Below are 19500 nucleotides of genomic sequence, written 5' to 3' on the forward strand. Positions count from 1 at the left end.
TCTCTCCCTCTCTTGTGTGAGTGATCACTCTCACATGCTCACAGAATCCCCCCCCCACACATTCACCTTCAGACCAATAGAGAAAGCAAGAGAACATGAAACAGCTAAAGGAAGACAGGAAAACAGCTTTTGTTTGTCAAGTTTTGTGTTGAATTTAAGAGGCAGGATAATAGGGGAGCGCTTGAAAGAAAAAGAAAGGGAAAATAGGCTAAAAGAAGCATGTAGCAGGCAAGTTAAATAGAGAAAGAGAGAGCAGGGGGGGGGCGGAATAAAAGCTGCTATCACAGTAGAAAGAGAAAGAGAGATCAGTGAAGCTGATATGGGGTAATGAAAAGCCTGGTGTGCAGACCGAGCATGTTGGTAAGCGCAGATTTAATACAGCAAAAGGCACTCAGGGCTAGCGCCACATGGACAGCAAGCTATGGTGCTTATCGCTCACTGAGAGATAGAAAGTGTGTGTGTGTGTGTGTGTATGTGTGTGTGAGGGTAAAAGCTTTGGCTACTACAGAAATTTACAGAACTTCAGAAATAGAAAAAAAGAGCTTCAAAAGCTTTCCTGGGTGGGCATTTGGGGCTACGTCCACACACGTAGCTAGGTATTGGAAAAAAAAAATCCAAAAAGGTTTTAGCAATAGCATGCTAGCTCTGTATGAGGTGATAGTACCTCATAAACAGAGACCTCAATACATTAAGATAAAAGAAACACAGAGGTTCAATCCCAAATTATACACTATTACTTGTATATATATATATATATATATATATATATATGTATTTCAAATGGAAACAAGGCATTATTAGTGTGTAATAATGGTTTTAATCAATAATGGTTGTGTATTTTGTGATTAATTGTAAATAATAAACCTTTTTCTTTATCTTAAGACTAAGCTTTTAATAATGGGTATTTAAACATGATTAAAAGAATCAGTGTTAGATTGGCTTAATATTAATTATATTAATATTAGTGATGTTAGCAAATTTCAGAAAATTTCAGCATAAACAAAAAGTAATCTATCTTCTGAACTCGACAGTGTTGGGTTGGGTTATAGCGCTAAATATAACCATGTTATGTTGCTACATTAAAATGCTAATGTGTCACAAAGCTCTGTAATAAATTACGTGCCAAAGTTTCCAGATTAATCTTCATGCATCAATGTGTTAACCCATCACTTGTGATCCACTGTATTTACATTTATTCATATGTCAAAATCAGAAATTCAGTGCTATTTGCACACTGTAGTTTAATGAGTTATGTAATTCATTGCATAGGGAGTAAAAAAGAAATTTGAGATTCAGCCAGAAACATGAGCACATGGTTAAGCTGGCCCACATACTAAACACACACTGTTGGCCCTTATGTACCAAATATACATATCTTGTCCACTTCTATCGCCTAAACATGGCAGTGCTGCCTTTGGAAAGCTGCATATGAGCCAAAAGTGGTGAAGTTTAGGCCCAGCTGTGTGGTTCACATTTGGATGACACATGGTCCAAATCTTGCAACCATTTGTGATCCACACCAGTGTCATAAAGCCGTGCCGGATGAAAATGGTGGATTGGATATCGGTCAGAAGTTTGCTATCTGTGGACTCAGCATGGGTATGTGGAGTGAGAAACACCCCCTGCTATTAGCCATGCACCAAAAAAAAGAAAGAAAAAAAACACCAGCCATTATTAGATGTGTATGACTAGTACTATTGTCCTGACCATAAATAAGCAGGTGTGTATATCTAAGGTTTGACCAAAAGAGTTCAAAGAATTGCAGGTAAAACTGGTTTTGACGGTCTGTCAGCTTGTCCATGCAGGAGATAACTGTGGTATTTTGATAGCCTTCAAAAGAGGCTCTTAAAAGAACCATCAAAGACCATCCCCAGCTGTTTCATTGGCTTTTCAATTGGGTACCTGGCATGACGCCTTTCAAAGAGATCTTTGCTTCCACAAGTTGTGTAGGGTTGTAGAACCAATGGACCCTATTCCAGTGGAAAACCCCAGTTTTTTAAACTCACTCAAATCTGCCACCAGTCTTTGTTATCAGACATGATATGTTAGCACAGCATCTAGTAACTATAGTTTAATCAACCATGGTTCACTAATCAGAAACCCCTCTCGAGAGTACATTATTCTGCCCTGTACTGGGAGTAAAAGTACTAATCAGGGCTAACAAACACCACTATCCACACAACATGGCCAAACAGATCAGACCACAAATGCCAAATATTGCAGGTTTTCAAGAGTTTTAGCACAGAATGTATAGCTTTTTTCACTCTAAGCTCCACAGTTCTGCGGTTCTTTTGGCAGCTTAGGTATTTACCGTTCTCTCAGCAAGAGCTCCACAGAGTTCACAGAGCTTTACGTGGTTGCCTGCCAAAGGTACAATGCATTTTATCTTGTGAGACAGAGAAGAACATTACAGAAGCCCTGCATGATGATGCATTAACAAGTTTGCCTGGGGTCCACAAGGCACCATTATCAGACATTGAGGAAAGCTCTCAAAGACTAAATAAAAGTGTCTGCAGAACTATTTGTTACATATTTGTGTGTTTAAGAGGCCAAAACTTGTTTTGAAATGTGTGAACAGAGCCTGAGTCTACTGGGCCTCAGAGTTATCAAAATATTCTCTTTCTAGTGCTAGCATTAACTCAATATTGTCCACATTAAGCCAATATTAATAAAAATGGCTTGGCCCAAAAGCCCTATGGAACAGCCAACAGGATTTTCACAGAGCATTTTTTTTTGGAATTCTGAGTAGAACTGGCAAGATGACCTTCAAGAAAGTAATTTGCTATAATGGCTTTGTTGAATGACAGCCAGATGATAGTTCTGTTCTTCTTGTCACTGCTGACTGCTGACTGGTGCAGAGGCTGAAAGAGACCACAAAAAAGGAGAGGAAGCATCACAATGTTTCTGTGAGGCATAGGTCTAATAAAACGTTTACAGAAAGTGTTTTAGGTATGTTGTGGGCAATAGGTTCATTACTATTTACTCATTCCTGAAATAGCAATGCTGCTAATGACATGAAGGATGGACAGGTATTTAAATTGGTGATCTTCTGGTCATAGTGACTGCACCTTAGTCTGCTATGGTATTATAATTTCAGCAGAGAAGATTATTAAAACAGTGAATTCTTATATATGGTGTTCTTATGTATGGCCTTCTCTGTTGCATAAAGCGAATGTATAACACAGCAGAGCTACGTAACATTTATTTCGTAATTAAAAGATTCATAATCTGAAAAATCTATTAATTTTTGACTATCAAAGTAGCCACTGGATTCAGCCCAAATGTACATTAAATGGTTTAATTTTACCACTTTATTTTTAAGCTAGAATATGTTAACGCAGAGCTGGGTATTTCAGGTGTTTCAACAATCAGACCCGCTCACCCAGGTAACCTATCAGTGGTTAGTCAAGCCCCAGCTTGTGTCCAGGCAGCCATTGAAGCAACTTCTGCTAAAAGAACACTGACGCATTTGTATTTTCATTTTTATGTAAAAAATATTGATAAATTTAATGATGTGCAAAAAAGAATTAAAGAGTAAAGAGTGACTTTAGTTTTTCTGCCCGATCTCGTTTTTCCGCCTGTATCTTATCTCCTTATGAGGACGTTTTTTCCCGGCCGTGTCCCAATTCACTAGCCGGGGCAGCAGTAGTGTGTTGGACCCCGACCCTGACGACATGTATTTCACCCTGTGTGAGGAGCGCTGTGTTTATTTTTTTTCCTTTCTTCTTGGGTTTACCTGCTTTGAGAACAACTGTTCTGCAATTGGGTTCATCAACCCTCTGGGCTGGAGAGCTACTAGTCTGTAGAACTCCATCCCATTACACCCATTAAACAGATATTTTTTTTTGTGGCCCAACATGTAAGGGCTTGGAAAATATCTGGCCCGCGGCCAAACTTAATTGCCGACCCCGATGTACACTATGGCTGGGAGAGGTGTAAAAATCGTGTTCCACTGCAATATTTTGTTTTGTAATACTGTATCAATTTTCAAAAACACAGTTTTTGCCGTTTAAATTACGCTTTTGTAAGATTCCACCGTTCTGACTGGAGAAAAAGAGAACTTTTCTTTTAATAAGAGTTATAAAGATGATAGCGTTTTTTTCTAAAATGTAATTTTGACCATCACAGTATATCGTCTTGCGTACAGTATTTTAAATATATCACAATGTATTAAATCCTAACCATTGTAGCTTGATCTATACATATATACATATATATAGCATGTCACCAAGTTTTTGCCCAGTTCGACCACCATTGACTGTCTTGTTAGATACTATGTGGCCAAAAACAACCACACCTGAATGGCAAAATACATGAAAAGACTTACGGTTGCTCAGATTTAACTCATATTTTAAATTGCATACAAATGTGGCTTGAATTTGGAAAAGTTTAATTCTTGAGAATGACTTGTCTAAGAAAAGCCTTTTCCTGAATTCCTTACTTTTGCCATAAATCGCATCCTACTTCTCTGCATAGTCTTCCTTCTTCCCTCCATCCTTACAGACTCTTGCTCTTGATCACAGCTACTGCTTTAATAGGTGCAATGAATTTTCTGGTGAATCTCTCCTTTCCTCCTATGCTCTGTCTCCTCCCTCCCTCCCACCCCTCCCTCCCACCCCTCCCTTCAATCCTCTACCTATCCATCCATCATAAGCGATGATGTAATCCCTCTCATCTCAGGACCTACTCTAGCAAGGAAACGGCTGTGAACGAGTAAACGTGAGTTATGTAAGAGAAGGCAGAGCACACCCCCCTCCCTCATTTTTCCCCACGAGTGGGAGAGAAAAGAAGGGAGTGGGAGAGTGTGAAAGACTGGAGGATTCCAAGACAATAAACAACAGAGGGATTTCAATAAAGGCAAAAGGACAATGGAAATGTTAACAATTAGCTACTAAAGAGACAGTGATTGACAAGCACAAGCCCGACCCACTTTCTTACACTTCCCTCGTGCTCTAAGGCCATTGACTGATCACTCGCTAGATCTCTATCTCTGAAACGTGACAATTAGCCTAGGCGCTTCATGCTAAGATAACCATATAACAATCAAATAACCATCATCCTTAATACAGGACAACTACCCAAGAGCCGCAGCTTTCCCGAGGCACCTGATCTGTTCAGTCCTGTGTAGATTTATGCAGGCGGTCTGACATGTCTAAAATCCAGATTATCAAGCAATCAGGATGAAAATCAATCCTATATCTGGGATTATACATTATTTTTCCTTGCTGTAGAATTCTCATCCATTTTATATAACATTCGAGAACATACAGTGCTTATTGTCATTGGGTGAAGGTTCATTTCTGCTTTGCTTAGACTGTGTAAAGTCATTCACTGGTATCCTGGCAACCACTACACAGCAAAAGACATCATTATTATGGATATGAACAGTGCATTGAATATTCCACAGAGATAATATTCCTTTTTAGCAATTTATTAACAGTTTGTATACGTCACACATAGATTTAAAGTAATTTACAGCCACTAAATCAATTGATTATTTAGTTACAGTAGCATTTGTTAATAAATGTGTACTGTAAATATTAGGCAGAAATTGAACAGTCAGTCCTTAAAGCTGCAAGTATGAAGCAGGAAAAATAATACAAAATGAAAAGATCACAAAATGCCACAAAATCGCAGTTACAAAACTCAAATTTGCACAGGGCTTCTAATTGTGATGGACACAGGAAGTGGACACATGTGATGGTGTCTAAACTAATCTTTCTATTTCTAAGCACTGACCAAAAGGGAGGGACATAAGGAACACAGGACAGGCATTAAGGGCATTCAGGCACTTTATGCCACCAAGCACTGTTAAATAGCATTTTGACCGTATGACAAAAAAAACACAGTACATCATGGTAAATCAGACAATCCATTGGTAAACAAACCAATACAAAAGTTATGTTACCTTAGCTAACATTACTATCCTAGCCCTTTACAGCAAGTATATTTAATCTGGAAAAGAGCCAATTTGTGAAGATAATAAAAACAAAGAAAATTGAAACCCAATGTGATGAGTGATCCACTTCATTCTTCATTTCATTTAATTTGGTAAGAATTGTGTAAAAATGAACTTAAACCTGCCATTTTTCAGCTCTCACTGCCAGCATTAGGGGAGTATGGGCCTGCTGCCACTGCTGAAAAGAATTCTATAAGAAAAACTGATATCAGATTTATTGTAATCAGAGAACATTGCACACTTAAAGTCAGCTCTTCTACATTTGAAAAAAATCTAAAATAGGATACATCAATTGACTTTTGAACTTGATTGGAAGTTAAAATTGACTCATTGTGGCACTTAAACCACATTACCAGATTTGTCACAATCTCTTTATAAGCCTAGCCATGCCAATTCTACATTTTCTTTGTCATAATTATTTGCATTTCTTGAAGAAATTCTGATGTACAAACAGTTATTTCCCACAAATCTTTCTTACAGCTCTCACCAAACTGACGACAACATCAGCTGGGATCTCAAATCAGCTTCTACCCCACCAAGGGCAGCCAACACCCAGCCCTCACGAGGCACTCGCTTGCCAGAATCGTCTTACGCAAAGCATTTAAGCGCCTGATTCAAATAATTGCTGGCATAAGTGAACCAATTAAGCGAGCCTCACCAGCTCCACAGTTCATCCCGAACCAGAGCATTTACAACTACACCTCATCCATGCAAACACACCAAATCTTCATTCAAACCCTGCTGATTCCGGGGTGTGTAAGCTAGCTACAACGCATGCCAATCCGCTAGCTCTTCTTTAAGCTCATTAGAAATGAATCATGCTGATGGTATACTTCACCACATAGGAGGAGTCATCTAATATTGATAAGACGTGGAGATCCATTTCCTATACACTCCGGGGCACTACAGAGAGTATGGATTCTCTGGCTTTCTATTAACTTACTACGGGTGTATAAATGTATCAGTGCACAGTGCATTGATTTGAAGGAATTGATTCAATTGCTTTTATATTTGGGAATGTCTGAATAAATTATCATTGATTTTAATAATGTTTAATGAAGTGTTCATTTATTACTTCAGCCTAAATTAAATTCTCTGACTATTCTAAACTGCAAAAATACAAAACTGCTTTAATATACACTGTTGCTTTGATACACTAATGTCAATATCAAAAAGTGTTTTCATCGACAGATCTTCAAATTTTAAGCAAATACACACAAATTCGTAGAAATTGTGATTAAGGGCACTTTCACACCTACATTGTTTGTTTTAGATTAACCTTCTAATTGCTCCAGTTTGTACAAGCCAAAATATCAGGTGTAAAAGGTGACCCAAATCTGGTTTGACCAAATGTTGCATCAAACTGAGGACTTTTTTTTGGACCACTTACAGGAAGTAGAGGCAAGACCATAATTGCCAAGATTTATTTGTATAGGTTTACAAACACATGGATTCCATAACAAAAACAGACATTACTCTGGGCCAGTGTTGGCTCAGTGGATTTACACTGTTTATAACAACCCTCACCACTTCCCCAAGACCACAGCGATTGCTGCCCCCCATCCCGGGCATGTGTGCTCAGCATCCACTTTGAGTTTTTGTGAGAGTGTACTTACTAGTGTGTATGTGGGTGTTCACTGCATGGATGGGTTAAACATGAAGGCCAAATTCAATCTTGGTCCAACACAAATAGTGAAAACGGTTGTTTTGTACTAAGTCTAAAAATTTCAAACTGAACCATCTGTCTGATACTGATATTTACTGTATTTTACAACCATTCCAGATATAATAATGATTAGGTGTGGGACAATATATCAATATTGCGATATACTGTATTGTTTTAATCGCATTGTATCTAACTGATATGTGGCATCAAACATTGATATTTTATTGAAACACTAATGATTTTAAATTGACTTTGACTTGAATGACTTTGAGTTACTGCTACATTGCTCCACATGGTGGCGCTACTCAAATAAATAGGTTAAACAAAAAAAAAACATTGATTGTGAATAATAAGGAGTGTTTTATCCTAAACAGTAACACAGATGCCATGAATTATCATAAAGAATTGTCTTGCGTTATATCAAGTATCACAGAATCACAATATCATCATCATCATTCTCGTGGGCAACGTATCGTGATAATATTTTATGGTAAGATGCCCTGTAATTCCTACCCCAAATAATGATCATCAAGCCGTACTGCGTTCCTAAACTGTTCCTTTACACCAAATTTGTGCATTCATTTCCAAAGTAATTTTGAATTTTGACCAAAAAACTAAATGGAGTAAACAAATCAAACCCTAAAGATCCAAGTCATAAATAAGCCAATTATTAATAAATTCTGATTAAATGACAAATTCCTGAAGATGACATAGCTTATAGCTTAAGTTCACACAAGATGTGTAAATTCTGTGTTATTTGCTTTTCTCTCAAATGCAACCATCACATATCAAAGTGAGGGCAACAGGAAGCACTTTATTGCCACCACCTTTCAATCCACACCATCAAAAATTCAATAGCCATCGTTTACAGCCTGCCATGGACAGCCACGAGTGTAAATGTAAGTGATAGCATTTACTGAAGGGTGAGGCAGAGGAGCAGCCCACTCTCCATCCTTCTTCCATCCATTATGCTTGAGGAAACCCTCAAGAGAACCGTTCACAGTGGAGGTTTCATATCTGTTTCTCCACACCAAAGACCTGAGCAAGTAACAAAAGACGGACTAAAATGTTCCATATTCTACCATCCAAACTGCTCAAGTGGAATTAATAGAGGCTGGAGGTGAGGAGGGGGCAGGGATACTCTGATCCACTTGAGAAGAATGCACTGCATCAGTTTGAATAAATAAATAAATAAATAAATAAATAAATAAATAAATAAATAAATAAATGTGAAACCCAGGCATTTATATCACAATCTCAATTCAAATGGGTTGGAATCTCTTAGGGACGCACAGAATATTCAGCAACCAAAATTATTCGGCCGGAAATGGCAAAAACAGACACATTTGGTGTTCAACTGAATAAAGTGAATAGGATAATTGATTGATTTGTTGATTAATCACAATTATTTCTGCCATGCCCTCCAATGCTGTGATGTTACAAATGAAATAAATGAGATAAATATTTTTTGACAAAATAGACATTAAGCCTATTTAATTTTTATGCAATAGTGCTAAAAGTTGGTGCAAAATGGCTAAGTGCTGCTACTCTGATCAGGACATTGCCGGTTTAAATCCTGTTCATGTAGCTTGCCATCAGCTACTGGAGCCCTGAGAGAGCACAGTTGGGTGGATGGTGCTCTCTCCCCGCATCACTCTTTGGATGATGTTGCTCAGCACAAGGCATCTGAGAGCTGATGTATCAGAACCGAGTCGCTGCGTTTTCCTCTGAGTCTGACTTCACATGTATCGGAGGAGGCATGTGTTAGTCTTAACCCTCCTGGAGTTGGGCCATTATTAGTGATAGGGGAAGTCCTAATGTGTGGGTTGGGTAATTGGCCATGTAAATTGGGGAGAAAATGGGATAAAAATTAAAATAAAATTAAAAGTAATAAAAAATGCAAAGTGATTGAAAAATTGCAACAACAACAACAACAACAACAGAAAACATTTAAATTAAATCCCCCTGAACTGGTATCAATATAATCTCCAGTGTTTACACCCACACAAAGGGAAAGAACGAGAGAGAGAGATTATGATGTATCCAAGCTACATTGTTAGTTACACATTTTCTCTAGATTACACTACTGTGTTCAGCCCTTTTTCACAATTTGGTTCATTTTGAGTCAACATGAACAAAATTGACCAATTTCTTTAACATCCTAACCTATCCTAAAATATTGATGGTGGTCCATTTGTGCAGTAATGTCACTCATTAATAAATAGCACAACATTACACGTCGAACACAACACCGCCTGCGTAAATCACAGGTTATCCCTGCTTAATCCAGGCACAGCACAACAATGGAGCGATGACAGGAGCAGCACTTCACCAATGTAAACACCACCTCCTGTAAAAATGCGACACCACCACCAGCACACAGCCCAGCCTCAGAGAACAACAGGCTTTCCAACAAAGACACGGGCATTTTTCATCATAATAGGTCCAGAACTATAAACGTAAATGGTGTGAAACCCTTTATTACATCGACAAACTAATCGAATAATCGTAAATAATGTCGTTGTTATGAATAGGGATAACCGTCATTTGCAGCAGACCTGTCAGGACTTGTTTTCCACACACGCTCAATATCAGACATCATTTCTGTACACAGAATTAGCGTTTTAATCGCGCACATCGCCGCATTTATTCTAATCGAATATTCCCATAAAAAAAAAAAAATATATATATATATATCGAATCTTCGTTTGACAGAACGCGCCAAAAATATAGCGTATCGTCGAAGGTTGCGCGCGCGGGCTTTTCTAACGCGCGAAACGAAGGGAATGAAAGCCCTCGCGCTCGAAGGGGAACCGTTACAAACACTGAGTGGAGGAATGAAGAAGGTACCTTTGCTCTCCTCCCTCTCGTCCTGGTTCTCCTCGGCCGTCGTCTCCATGGCTGGTTTCATTCCATCCATTTGGAATTTCCTTACCGAGAGTACAGATATTAGCTACACTTTCTCCTGCACGCTGGACTCGCTCTCACTGTCTGTCTGTCTCTCTGTCCGTCCGTCTGTCTGTCTGTCGCTCCCTCGCTCTCCCTCTCTCTTCTTTTCTCTTCTGTATCTCAGTGTCTCTCGCTCTCACCGTCTCTTTCTCCTCCTCGCCCCCTTTCTGTCTCTCCTTCGTTCCCTTTAACTATCTATCTCTGTGTTGTTTCTCTCCTTTTTTGTCTCTCTCTGTCCTTACCGTCCCCTTTCCCTCTGTTTAACCGTTCTGCTTCTAAGCCTCTCTCTCTCTCTCTCTCTCTCTCTCTCTCTCTCCCTTCTATTCTGTCCTTCTGTCTTCTTTTGTTTCTTAATTTAACTATACTCCTTCAATTTCTTTTACAGTCTCTTTCCTCTCTCTTTTAAGTATGCATCCTCTCTCTCTCTCTCTGTTCCCTCTCTTTCAGTGTCTCTCTCTTAAATCTTGTTTCTCACTCAATTTTCCTCTCTTCTCTTTCATCTTATGTTATTTTTAATAGTCTTTAATAGTCTCTCTCTCTCTCCTACTCTTTCTCTCCCTTCTGTTCTGTCGCTTTTTACTTCTTTTGTTTCTCTTTTTTATGTTTCTCTCTCTCACTTAACTGTATCCCCTCTGTTTTCTTTCTTTTGAGTATTCCTCGCCTCTTTTTCTCTCTCAATCTCTTTAACTGTTCTATCTCTTTTTTTAAGAATCTTAAATCTTGTTTCTCACTCAATTGTCCTACCATCTCTTCCATTAAACTTGTTATTTTTCCTGTCTTTATCAATCTCTCTCTCTCTCTGGTAATTGTTTATCTTGCCTTTTCCCTGTCTGCTTTAGATTCTCTCTCTTGAACACACTTTTTTATGTATTTCCTCTATTTCACTGTGGCCAAAACATTCCCATAGAAATTCATTGAAATGTGTTCATAAAAAAGTGTAATCAAAGATTTAAACCTTGCTACAGATCACTTTTTAAAGCTTTAACCACCAAATTTGGCAATTTTGTAAGGGCAACAGCATAGTGTAAAGCTTTATAGGATAGTGTAAATCTCTCTCCATCAAATGTGCTACTAACAGTCTAGTTTAGAGTATGAACATGTGTACGTTATGGGGATTACAGCGGAGTTTAGCTGTCAAAGAGACTTACACGTCTGGCCTTTAGCATAATAGTCCCTTTTAAAAACACAAACACAGACAGACACACACCTCACTGTATGATCTGATCCACCAGCGTACATTCTCTGTCTCTCTCTGTCCTATCGCAGACAGAGTGATTTAGACATGGAGAATTCAAATGACTATTGTGTGAATTAGGGTTGGTTTCGTATGGTATCCAGTATTATTACATAGAAAATTCTTTAAAAAATCAGAGTCTTAGTAAGTTAGTGTTTAAGAAATAATTTGAAATGTATGAAACTCTTATGTTTAAACTGAATAAAACCTTAATATGTATTGTGTTGCATTAGTATATTCTAAAAAATGTTTTTAATATGTCAATGTCACCAGGAACATCACATAAATAACCTAAAATATTGTGATATTATGGGCTATATCACTTAGTGTGAATAAACATTTAAAGGCTTAATTTTTTATTTTTTTCTTGATGTACAGGTTCTTTTAACTTGTCATAGGACATAGCTTTGTCCCAAGGTTTAGATCTAAAACATAGAGTAAAACATAGTAGGTTGTAACTGTATTCACTCTTTAAATAAAACGTAAAGGGTACAAAAACCACCATGAAAAACAGGCTCTCAGTTTGTGGTGTTTGCCTTGTTTTTCTTAAAACTTCTTAAGAATTTCAGAGCTAATGGGAAGTTTGCGAGAGTTTAAGCATGTGTGATATCCAAATATTCCTGGCGATAGCGTGCCATTTGCAAAACAAACTAGGTGCTTCTGTCCACACTTCAGCGCACCTCCGTTCTCTCTAATAATAAACCCCACACTCAAACAAAAGGATGCCATCTGCCTCGAATCCTCTTAAATAGTATTAAATCTCATGCACGTGGCCTTATGCTGCCTTAGATCAGGGGTCTCAAACTCATTTTTGCCGAGGGCCACATTGGCATATTGGCTGTCCTCTGAGGGCCAGATGTAACTTATAAATATAAGAAAATGTACAGATGTAATACAAAATGAATGTAATTACTCCTTAATGTTAAATAACTCTCAATATACTATTTATTTAATCAAATATTACAGTTGCATGGAAAAATGGTTGCTTGTTGCTCTATTAACATAAATCCTTTTAATTTATAAGTTATATTAACTTTGATCAAAACGTTTGATACTGAAATAAGGCTTAATAAATATAAAATCAAAAATTGTGAGCTGTGACAGATTTAGCATTTCCTCAGATTTAGCAGTTCCTCATCCAACCACTAGTCGGAGCTGCAGCTGCAGCACCACAAGCCCGCAGTCTTTGCTTAGTCAGAGCTGCAGCCCAGCCACGGGCTACAGGGCTCAGCTGAGCCAGTCTGGAGCGTTTTTAAACATTTGTAAGTTCTTCTGTGTATGAAATAAAATAACCCCACTAACCGGATAATACAGCTCTCTACAGTTCATCTTTCAGCCCAAGCAGCTAACAGCAGCAGTTTAGAGCAGAGTCACGGAGGCACTGCTCGGATTACATTATAAACGCGCTGCTAACCTCAGGATGTTTATAACTACGGAGTTTAGTGGACACACCACGGCTGCAAGGTTAGACTGTTGAAGGCTACTGAAGACTACTAAAGCAGGCAACGCAGCGTAAGCAAAAAAAAAAAAAAAAAACCACACACACACACCAAAATACAAGTTAAGATAAAATATGAAAACGAACATAATATAGCATAAATAATTAAATTGAATTGCGGGCCAGATGTATGTTTATTTTGTTAACCCGTGAGGGGCCGTATGAAACCGCGTCGCGGGCCGCATGTGGCCCGCGGGCCGCTACTTTGAGACCCCTGCCTTAGATGCATCAAGCCATACCCAGGCACAACTGTCCAACGGGACACAAAAAACAGGAGGCCTTGACGAATCTCGTAACATCATCATTACCATTTAAGATGCCTGATAGACTATGAGAGAGTACATGAGACCATATTTCAACAGGCTCCAGCACTTTAGACAGGAGGCAATGCGTGCTTTAATGTTATACACAGTAGTGACCCTGAATCAGTTACTAGCCTTAGTTTGCAAGGCCGGCTTGATGTTTGGGACAAGCCAGATTGATCCCAGATCAGCTCTAACTCATCACTATTCCGTTTTTGAGGGGACGGAGAAAAAAGTGCATCTGACTTAAGCCCTTTTTACAGTACAGAAATTAATCTTCATCATCTTGAACCATAGGGGACATTCATATACACAAAGGCTGTACGCAGAGTAACAGCTGCAGGCACTGTTATTGGAAAGGGTTTAAAGGGAAATGCTCTAAAGCTGCTATATAGAGCCATACAACAACCCGATAAGTGTGTGTGTGTGTGTGTGTGTGTGTGTGTATAGACATCTATAGCCCATTACAGTGTTTATAAATTCATGCTGAATGTCTGTTTACTATAGGACACTGGTTCTCAAACTGATCCTCAGGGCCCTTAAGATGACCCACATTTGTTGCCGCATTTCGGCCTGCTGAGAGTTGGTGTAGTGAAGGACAGATGGATGGTATATAGAAGATACTACAAAACAAACGGATTCCGTCTTAAAAAAAAATAAAGCTAAGGAGAAACTTCATTTTTCAGCAGGAAACTAAACCTGAGAAATAAAAATATTTTTTTTTTCCTAATATTTATACCACATCTTCTCCCTAATTTACACGGCCAATTACCCATCCCACTCATTAGAACTCATTGGGATACTCATTAGCCGCAACACTGGAGGGAGAAGACTAGAACATGCCTCCTCCGATACATGTGAAGTCAGCCAACATCACCAGCTTTTGTTACATTGTGTACATTACAGTGTTAAGTCAGTTTTGTTTGGTTTCCACTGCAATTTAGTGAATGGCGCAAAAACTTTCTTGCGTCATTACCAACTTGCTCTTCCTATACTTCACACTGAGTGGTATGGAAAAAGTTGTCAGTTCAGCGAGTTGACTTTCTAGATGTTGTACCAAATCTTGACTACCTGACAGAATCCGACCCACTTTGAGTGAATGTGTCAAGCAGCAGAATGAGCATACAGATTACCCACAATTTTAAATGTATTTTAGATTAAAGGAGATACAGGAGTCACAAGTTTTTGTGTCAGTACTGCTGTGTGACATGCATACACATGAAAGGTAGTCAGATATCGGCACAACACAATTTCTTCTTTTTCCAATAGATTTTCTTAACTTCCTTTAATAGAACCATACAAAAAAAGTTATTTTACACTGCAAATTAACCAAATCATTGTTTAGTAAACAATCACCAAGTATTTCAAAGGACTATGATTTGCTGCAACCAAAAAAGGTGGTTCCAGTGCGCTCAACGGTGGATGGTTTGGACTAATTATAGTGAAGGCAGCCATTAAACAATAAAAGAAGAAAAAAAGAACTGGTGTTTTGCCAAAATTCAACTTCTATTTGCATGCATATATGTCACACAACAATATTTCTGTATCTACTGTAACTATAGATTAACCCTTATTTATAAACAGAAATACATGTAATCAACCTAAAAAAACGCAATTCAACAAACTTATAACATTATTAACTTATGCTCTACCTTCTACAAACCAATCAATTAGTATGATACCGTATTTATCTAATTGTGAACACTTTTATGTCTTGGCACTATATTAACCAGGCTTTTCCTTTGGCTCAGTGTATATATTATATATATAAGTTCCTACTTAGACAAATCAGATGCCCCAGATGTACCGCCCCTTTCTATTTGAGATGACTATGTCTTTACATTAGGTGACAGTATTCTGGCCAACCAGATTCGGGGGATGTCCTAAAAAAGGCGGGCCAGCAGACTACTGAGGGGCCAATGAGATGTATTGGAGCTGATTTGACGAGGCAGGCCCCACTGAGGATCTTGTGGGTGGTTGTGCAGTGACACAACAGAATAATCTCTAAATTTGTGGGTCGCAATCGCAGATTAAGCCCTTGTCTAGTAGCGGAGGGACAGCGCTGCCTGGCACAGTTTCTGCTCTCATTAAAAAAAGGACTCAGCTGTTTATGCACACACATAGACACAGAGAACAGTGACAGTCAACCGTGAACTGCCATGATATATATTTAGATATATACATGTATATACTGTACACAAACACTCATCATCATACAGAAGGATGTGTCACAGCATCTTAGCAATGCTAATCAAAAGAAAGATAAAGGTAGAGCCAACCAATCAACCAAAATGCAGGCACCATGCTCAGTGCCAACATGAACACACACTCTGGTGCACTATTTCAACAGGACAGTGCTTGTCCTCATTCTGCTGTTGTCTAAAGACCTTGCCTTAAAGACACCAAAGCTAAGCCATTGCCAGATGCATTCCCAGACCTATCCCCAAATGGTAATGTATGGGACGCTATTGGTATCAACTCTCCAACCTTACGTCAAAATCTGCAGGAACTACATGTGTAGTTCCTGCATGTGTAGTTCCTGTAGTTCCATTACAAACCTCTACAACTCTGCTGAAACTGCCATGTTCCATTACTCAAGTGTTACACACAACTTCTGTATGTGTAGCTTAATAAATATTGCTCATCTCAGTCTAAATTTGTAATTATTATTGGTTCATGGTACCAAACCACAGACTCTATAAAGCAACCACATCTCTTCTAATGGATGCTAGCAAACCTGTACCATTGGTACAGAGCTAAAGATAATGATTACTTGATTTCCACCCCCTGTCATGCTCTCACCATAAAGCCCTGAAGCCTTTACACACATCCTTTCTCAGGTCATGATTTCCCTGTGCTTCAGTAAAAGTACAGACTTTGAAGTTGCCGTAATAACAGGGACTTCCCAAAACCCCCTGCTGTGATCCCTTTCCCCTGAAACAAACACATAATCCTCTAAGACCCAGACACACACTTTGGTAATCTAACTAAGCTGACACTAAGGCTGGACAATATATTGTTTGTTACTGAACTGAATTGCTATATTATAATTGTATCAGTTGTTAAATTCTACTAAAATTGTTTAGTTTTTGGATTGCAGGTGTTTAGATTAAATATTGGTTTAGGATATTAATATTGCAAGTATTAAGAAAGTATTTGTAGTAACTGTAGCAATGCAGCACTATTATAATAGCAAAATAATATTCAAAAGAAATCTATTATTACAAATACTACATATTAAAAATTCAGTTCTACTACATCTGCAACCCCACCCCAATTGTTGATTTAGGAAAAATAGTTGAAATTGTCTCACATGACTACACAGTGGTTGACAGCCCACAACTGCTCACTGCTCACGACTGAGCGCACAACTGCTCACTTTTCTACTCCGAAAGTTGAGAGAGCCTTAACAACCATGAGTTTAGAATCCAATATGTATATGTGTAGTAAATGAAAGCAGTAGCATTAAATTGTTTATCACCTCTTACAACATTTGGTGCCAGAATTTACCATATTAGACTGCTGTAACTGTAGACTATATCTTAGGTCACAAAAGCTTGATTAATAATGAATAGAATCAACCTATCATGAAGTGACTGAGCTTCAGCTACTTTTGCATAGTATTTTGTATTGTTTTAGTACTTTATCTTCCATACTACATTCAAATGCTAATAATATTGCAAATAATACTTGTAGATCTGCTTTACACAAAGTGTAAACACCAGCAATATACTATTTATACTAAGTGTATTTTAAATAAATTACTATGTACACCTAGTGCAGATGCTCACTAAAAAACACAATGTTTCACAGTAATGCTTCAGTAATGCTTCACAATACTTGTGAAGACTATATGTAAAAATACATATTTTAAATAGTGTAAAATTATCTGAATTCTTAACTGAAACGCCATCAACTCAGGTGTGATGTCAATCTCTGTTTCCTTATGCTCACTATTGCCCACTTTACATGCATTTTTTAAATGTGCTAGTTGGGCAGGAGAAACAATAATACTGAGGGTGTATATACTTAATGCCCTCTGAACATCAGCTTTCTCTACAATGTAGTTTTGATGTTTGCTCAATGCTCAATTAAACTGAAAGCAAATGTGCATTTAAAATGTATTGGGTACTGAACTGAAGGGGTCTGTGCACATTTTGTTGTTTAAGATAAAAATAATTATATTTGTATTTTCCTCTTTTTGATACATGGGTTAACATGGTGTTTTATCGGGGCGATATGGTGTTCTGAATCTCTATGGCGCATGCAAATAAGGGAAAGGCAAAGTATTGCCAAACACCACACAGACAGTAAAACACATCAGTAGCAATGTGCAAATTGGTCGCTATTTGATTATACTATCGGAGTGAATGTGGCGCTTGCTGCATTTTATGAATCTAGTCCATTGTGTAGATTAGCAGGGACTTTGGCCTGTCGAGCCAAAGGCCAGACAACGGTCACATGTGATAATTGAGACAATAACGGATGGGCCAGTGGACACTGAAGAGGGATGAGCTCAACCTAATGTCAAAGCACTCTCGTAATGCTTGCAAAATGGCTGACAATAAAAGTGGCTAATGGTGTTGAATGGAGGAAGAGTCTATGGGCCCCAAGGGCCTAATAGTCATTAAAAACAACAGAGTCAGCAGCTGGTAAATCAACTGATAATCAGTTATTGAACTTTTAATGGGTTCGTTTGGCCGTAGTGAGGATACGCTATAAATAGCTGTAAATGGAGTTCCCTGTCTAAGCTCTGGATGGACTGGTGTAGATGTTATTTAATTTATAAACCTCAGCATGTGTGGAATATGTTATATGAGTAAGTCCAGCATATCTAATATTTTATTTTCATTTTTTTTGAGTGACAACCTACAAGAAGTGGTCCAGTAAAGGAACCACTTGTGAACTGAGCTCATAGATGCAATCCATGAAGGTACCAGCTCACAACAACTTACAGGACTTAAAGGATGTGCTGCTGATGTCTTGGTACCAGGTACCACAGGACATCTTTTGATGTCTTGTGGAGGTGGCATTTTTGACATTTTAGACATTTTAGCCAATATTAGGCAGGTGGTGTTAATCGTATAGGTAATAAATGTACAGAACATGCCATGTTCTGGCAGTATCAACACAATTGAATCGGAACAGGCTGAAGAAAATAGTGTGCATTATAAATACTCCCATTCTTAGGTGCACTCTATTTATAGCTAGCTTATAAATCTTTAATAATGCCTTATGTAGTCGCTTTAAAAATACAGCTCCTCTGAGGAATGAGACCATGTTCTCTCCACTTAGTTTCTGCAATGGAGTTAAAAAAACAACAAAAATCAACTTCTTCTCAAAGCTAAAGCCAGACAATACAATTACAACAAAACCGGACAACACAATAAAACAAGCACAGGCACAAGCTGTCCGCTAACGATATTGACTCAAACTCTGTGTGTTTTTTAAGAAAGCAAACAGGCCAGATCTTCAGACAAACTGATGGCTGTGTTTAGTTATTGTGGAACATTCAGACACAACTGACACATCTTCCCTGCAGTAACAAGGTCATTATTCCTCTTTCATGTGCTCCAAACTGAGTAAATGTGGGGGGAAAAAAACAGCACAAGAACGCAGTAAGGTCTTTTGAAGTCCCTGTAAAGAACAACAGACAACCTATTAAAATGTCTGCAGTCAGTTCCCAGGGTTGCCCCCATTAAAACAACCAATCAGAAATCACTGAAACTAGAAAGTCTTGTTTGGTTGCTTCAAAAACTTTTGACTAAATATTTAGTACTATTGTATAGGCTAGCTACAATAGCACTAAGCTAATAAAAGCTAGAAACACTCACAAAAGCTGGACCTGAAGACACTTGTGCTGTTTGGATAAAGCTCTAATAGGAGGAGATT

At 38.3% G+C, this 19500-nt stretch overlaps 1 protein-coding gene across 3 annotated transcripts in view; it reads right to left on the bottom strand.

Annotated features, from left to right (window-relative positions):
- gpm6ba (glycoprotein M6Ba) overlaps window positions 1-19500 on the bottom strand; it is a 69720-nt gene that overhangs the window by 37670 nt on the left and 12550 nt on the right. Inside the window, exon 1 of one of the 3 annotated variants that reach the window (XM_022674809.2) lies at window positions 10476-10841. The exons of 1 other annotated variant lie outside the window; for it this stretch is intronic. In XM_022674809.2, coding sequence (XP_022530530.1) covers window positions 10476-10545 — 70 coding nt within the window. In that variant the 5' untranslated portion in view covers window positions 10546-10841. Of the gene's footprint in view, window positions 1-10475; window positions 10842-19500 lie in introns of those variants that run through there. One more of the 3 variants, XM_022674811.2, reaches the window with a different exon arrangement.

This window comes from Astyanax mexicanus, chromosome 21 (genome assembly GCF_023375975.1).
Source record: "Astyanax mexicanus isolate ESR-SI-001 chromosome 21, AstMex3_surface, whole genome shotgun sequence".
NCBI lineage: Eukaryota > Metazoa > Chordata > Actinopteri > Characiformes > Acestrorhamphidae > Astyanax > Astyanax mexicanus.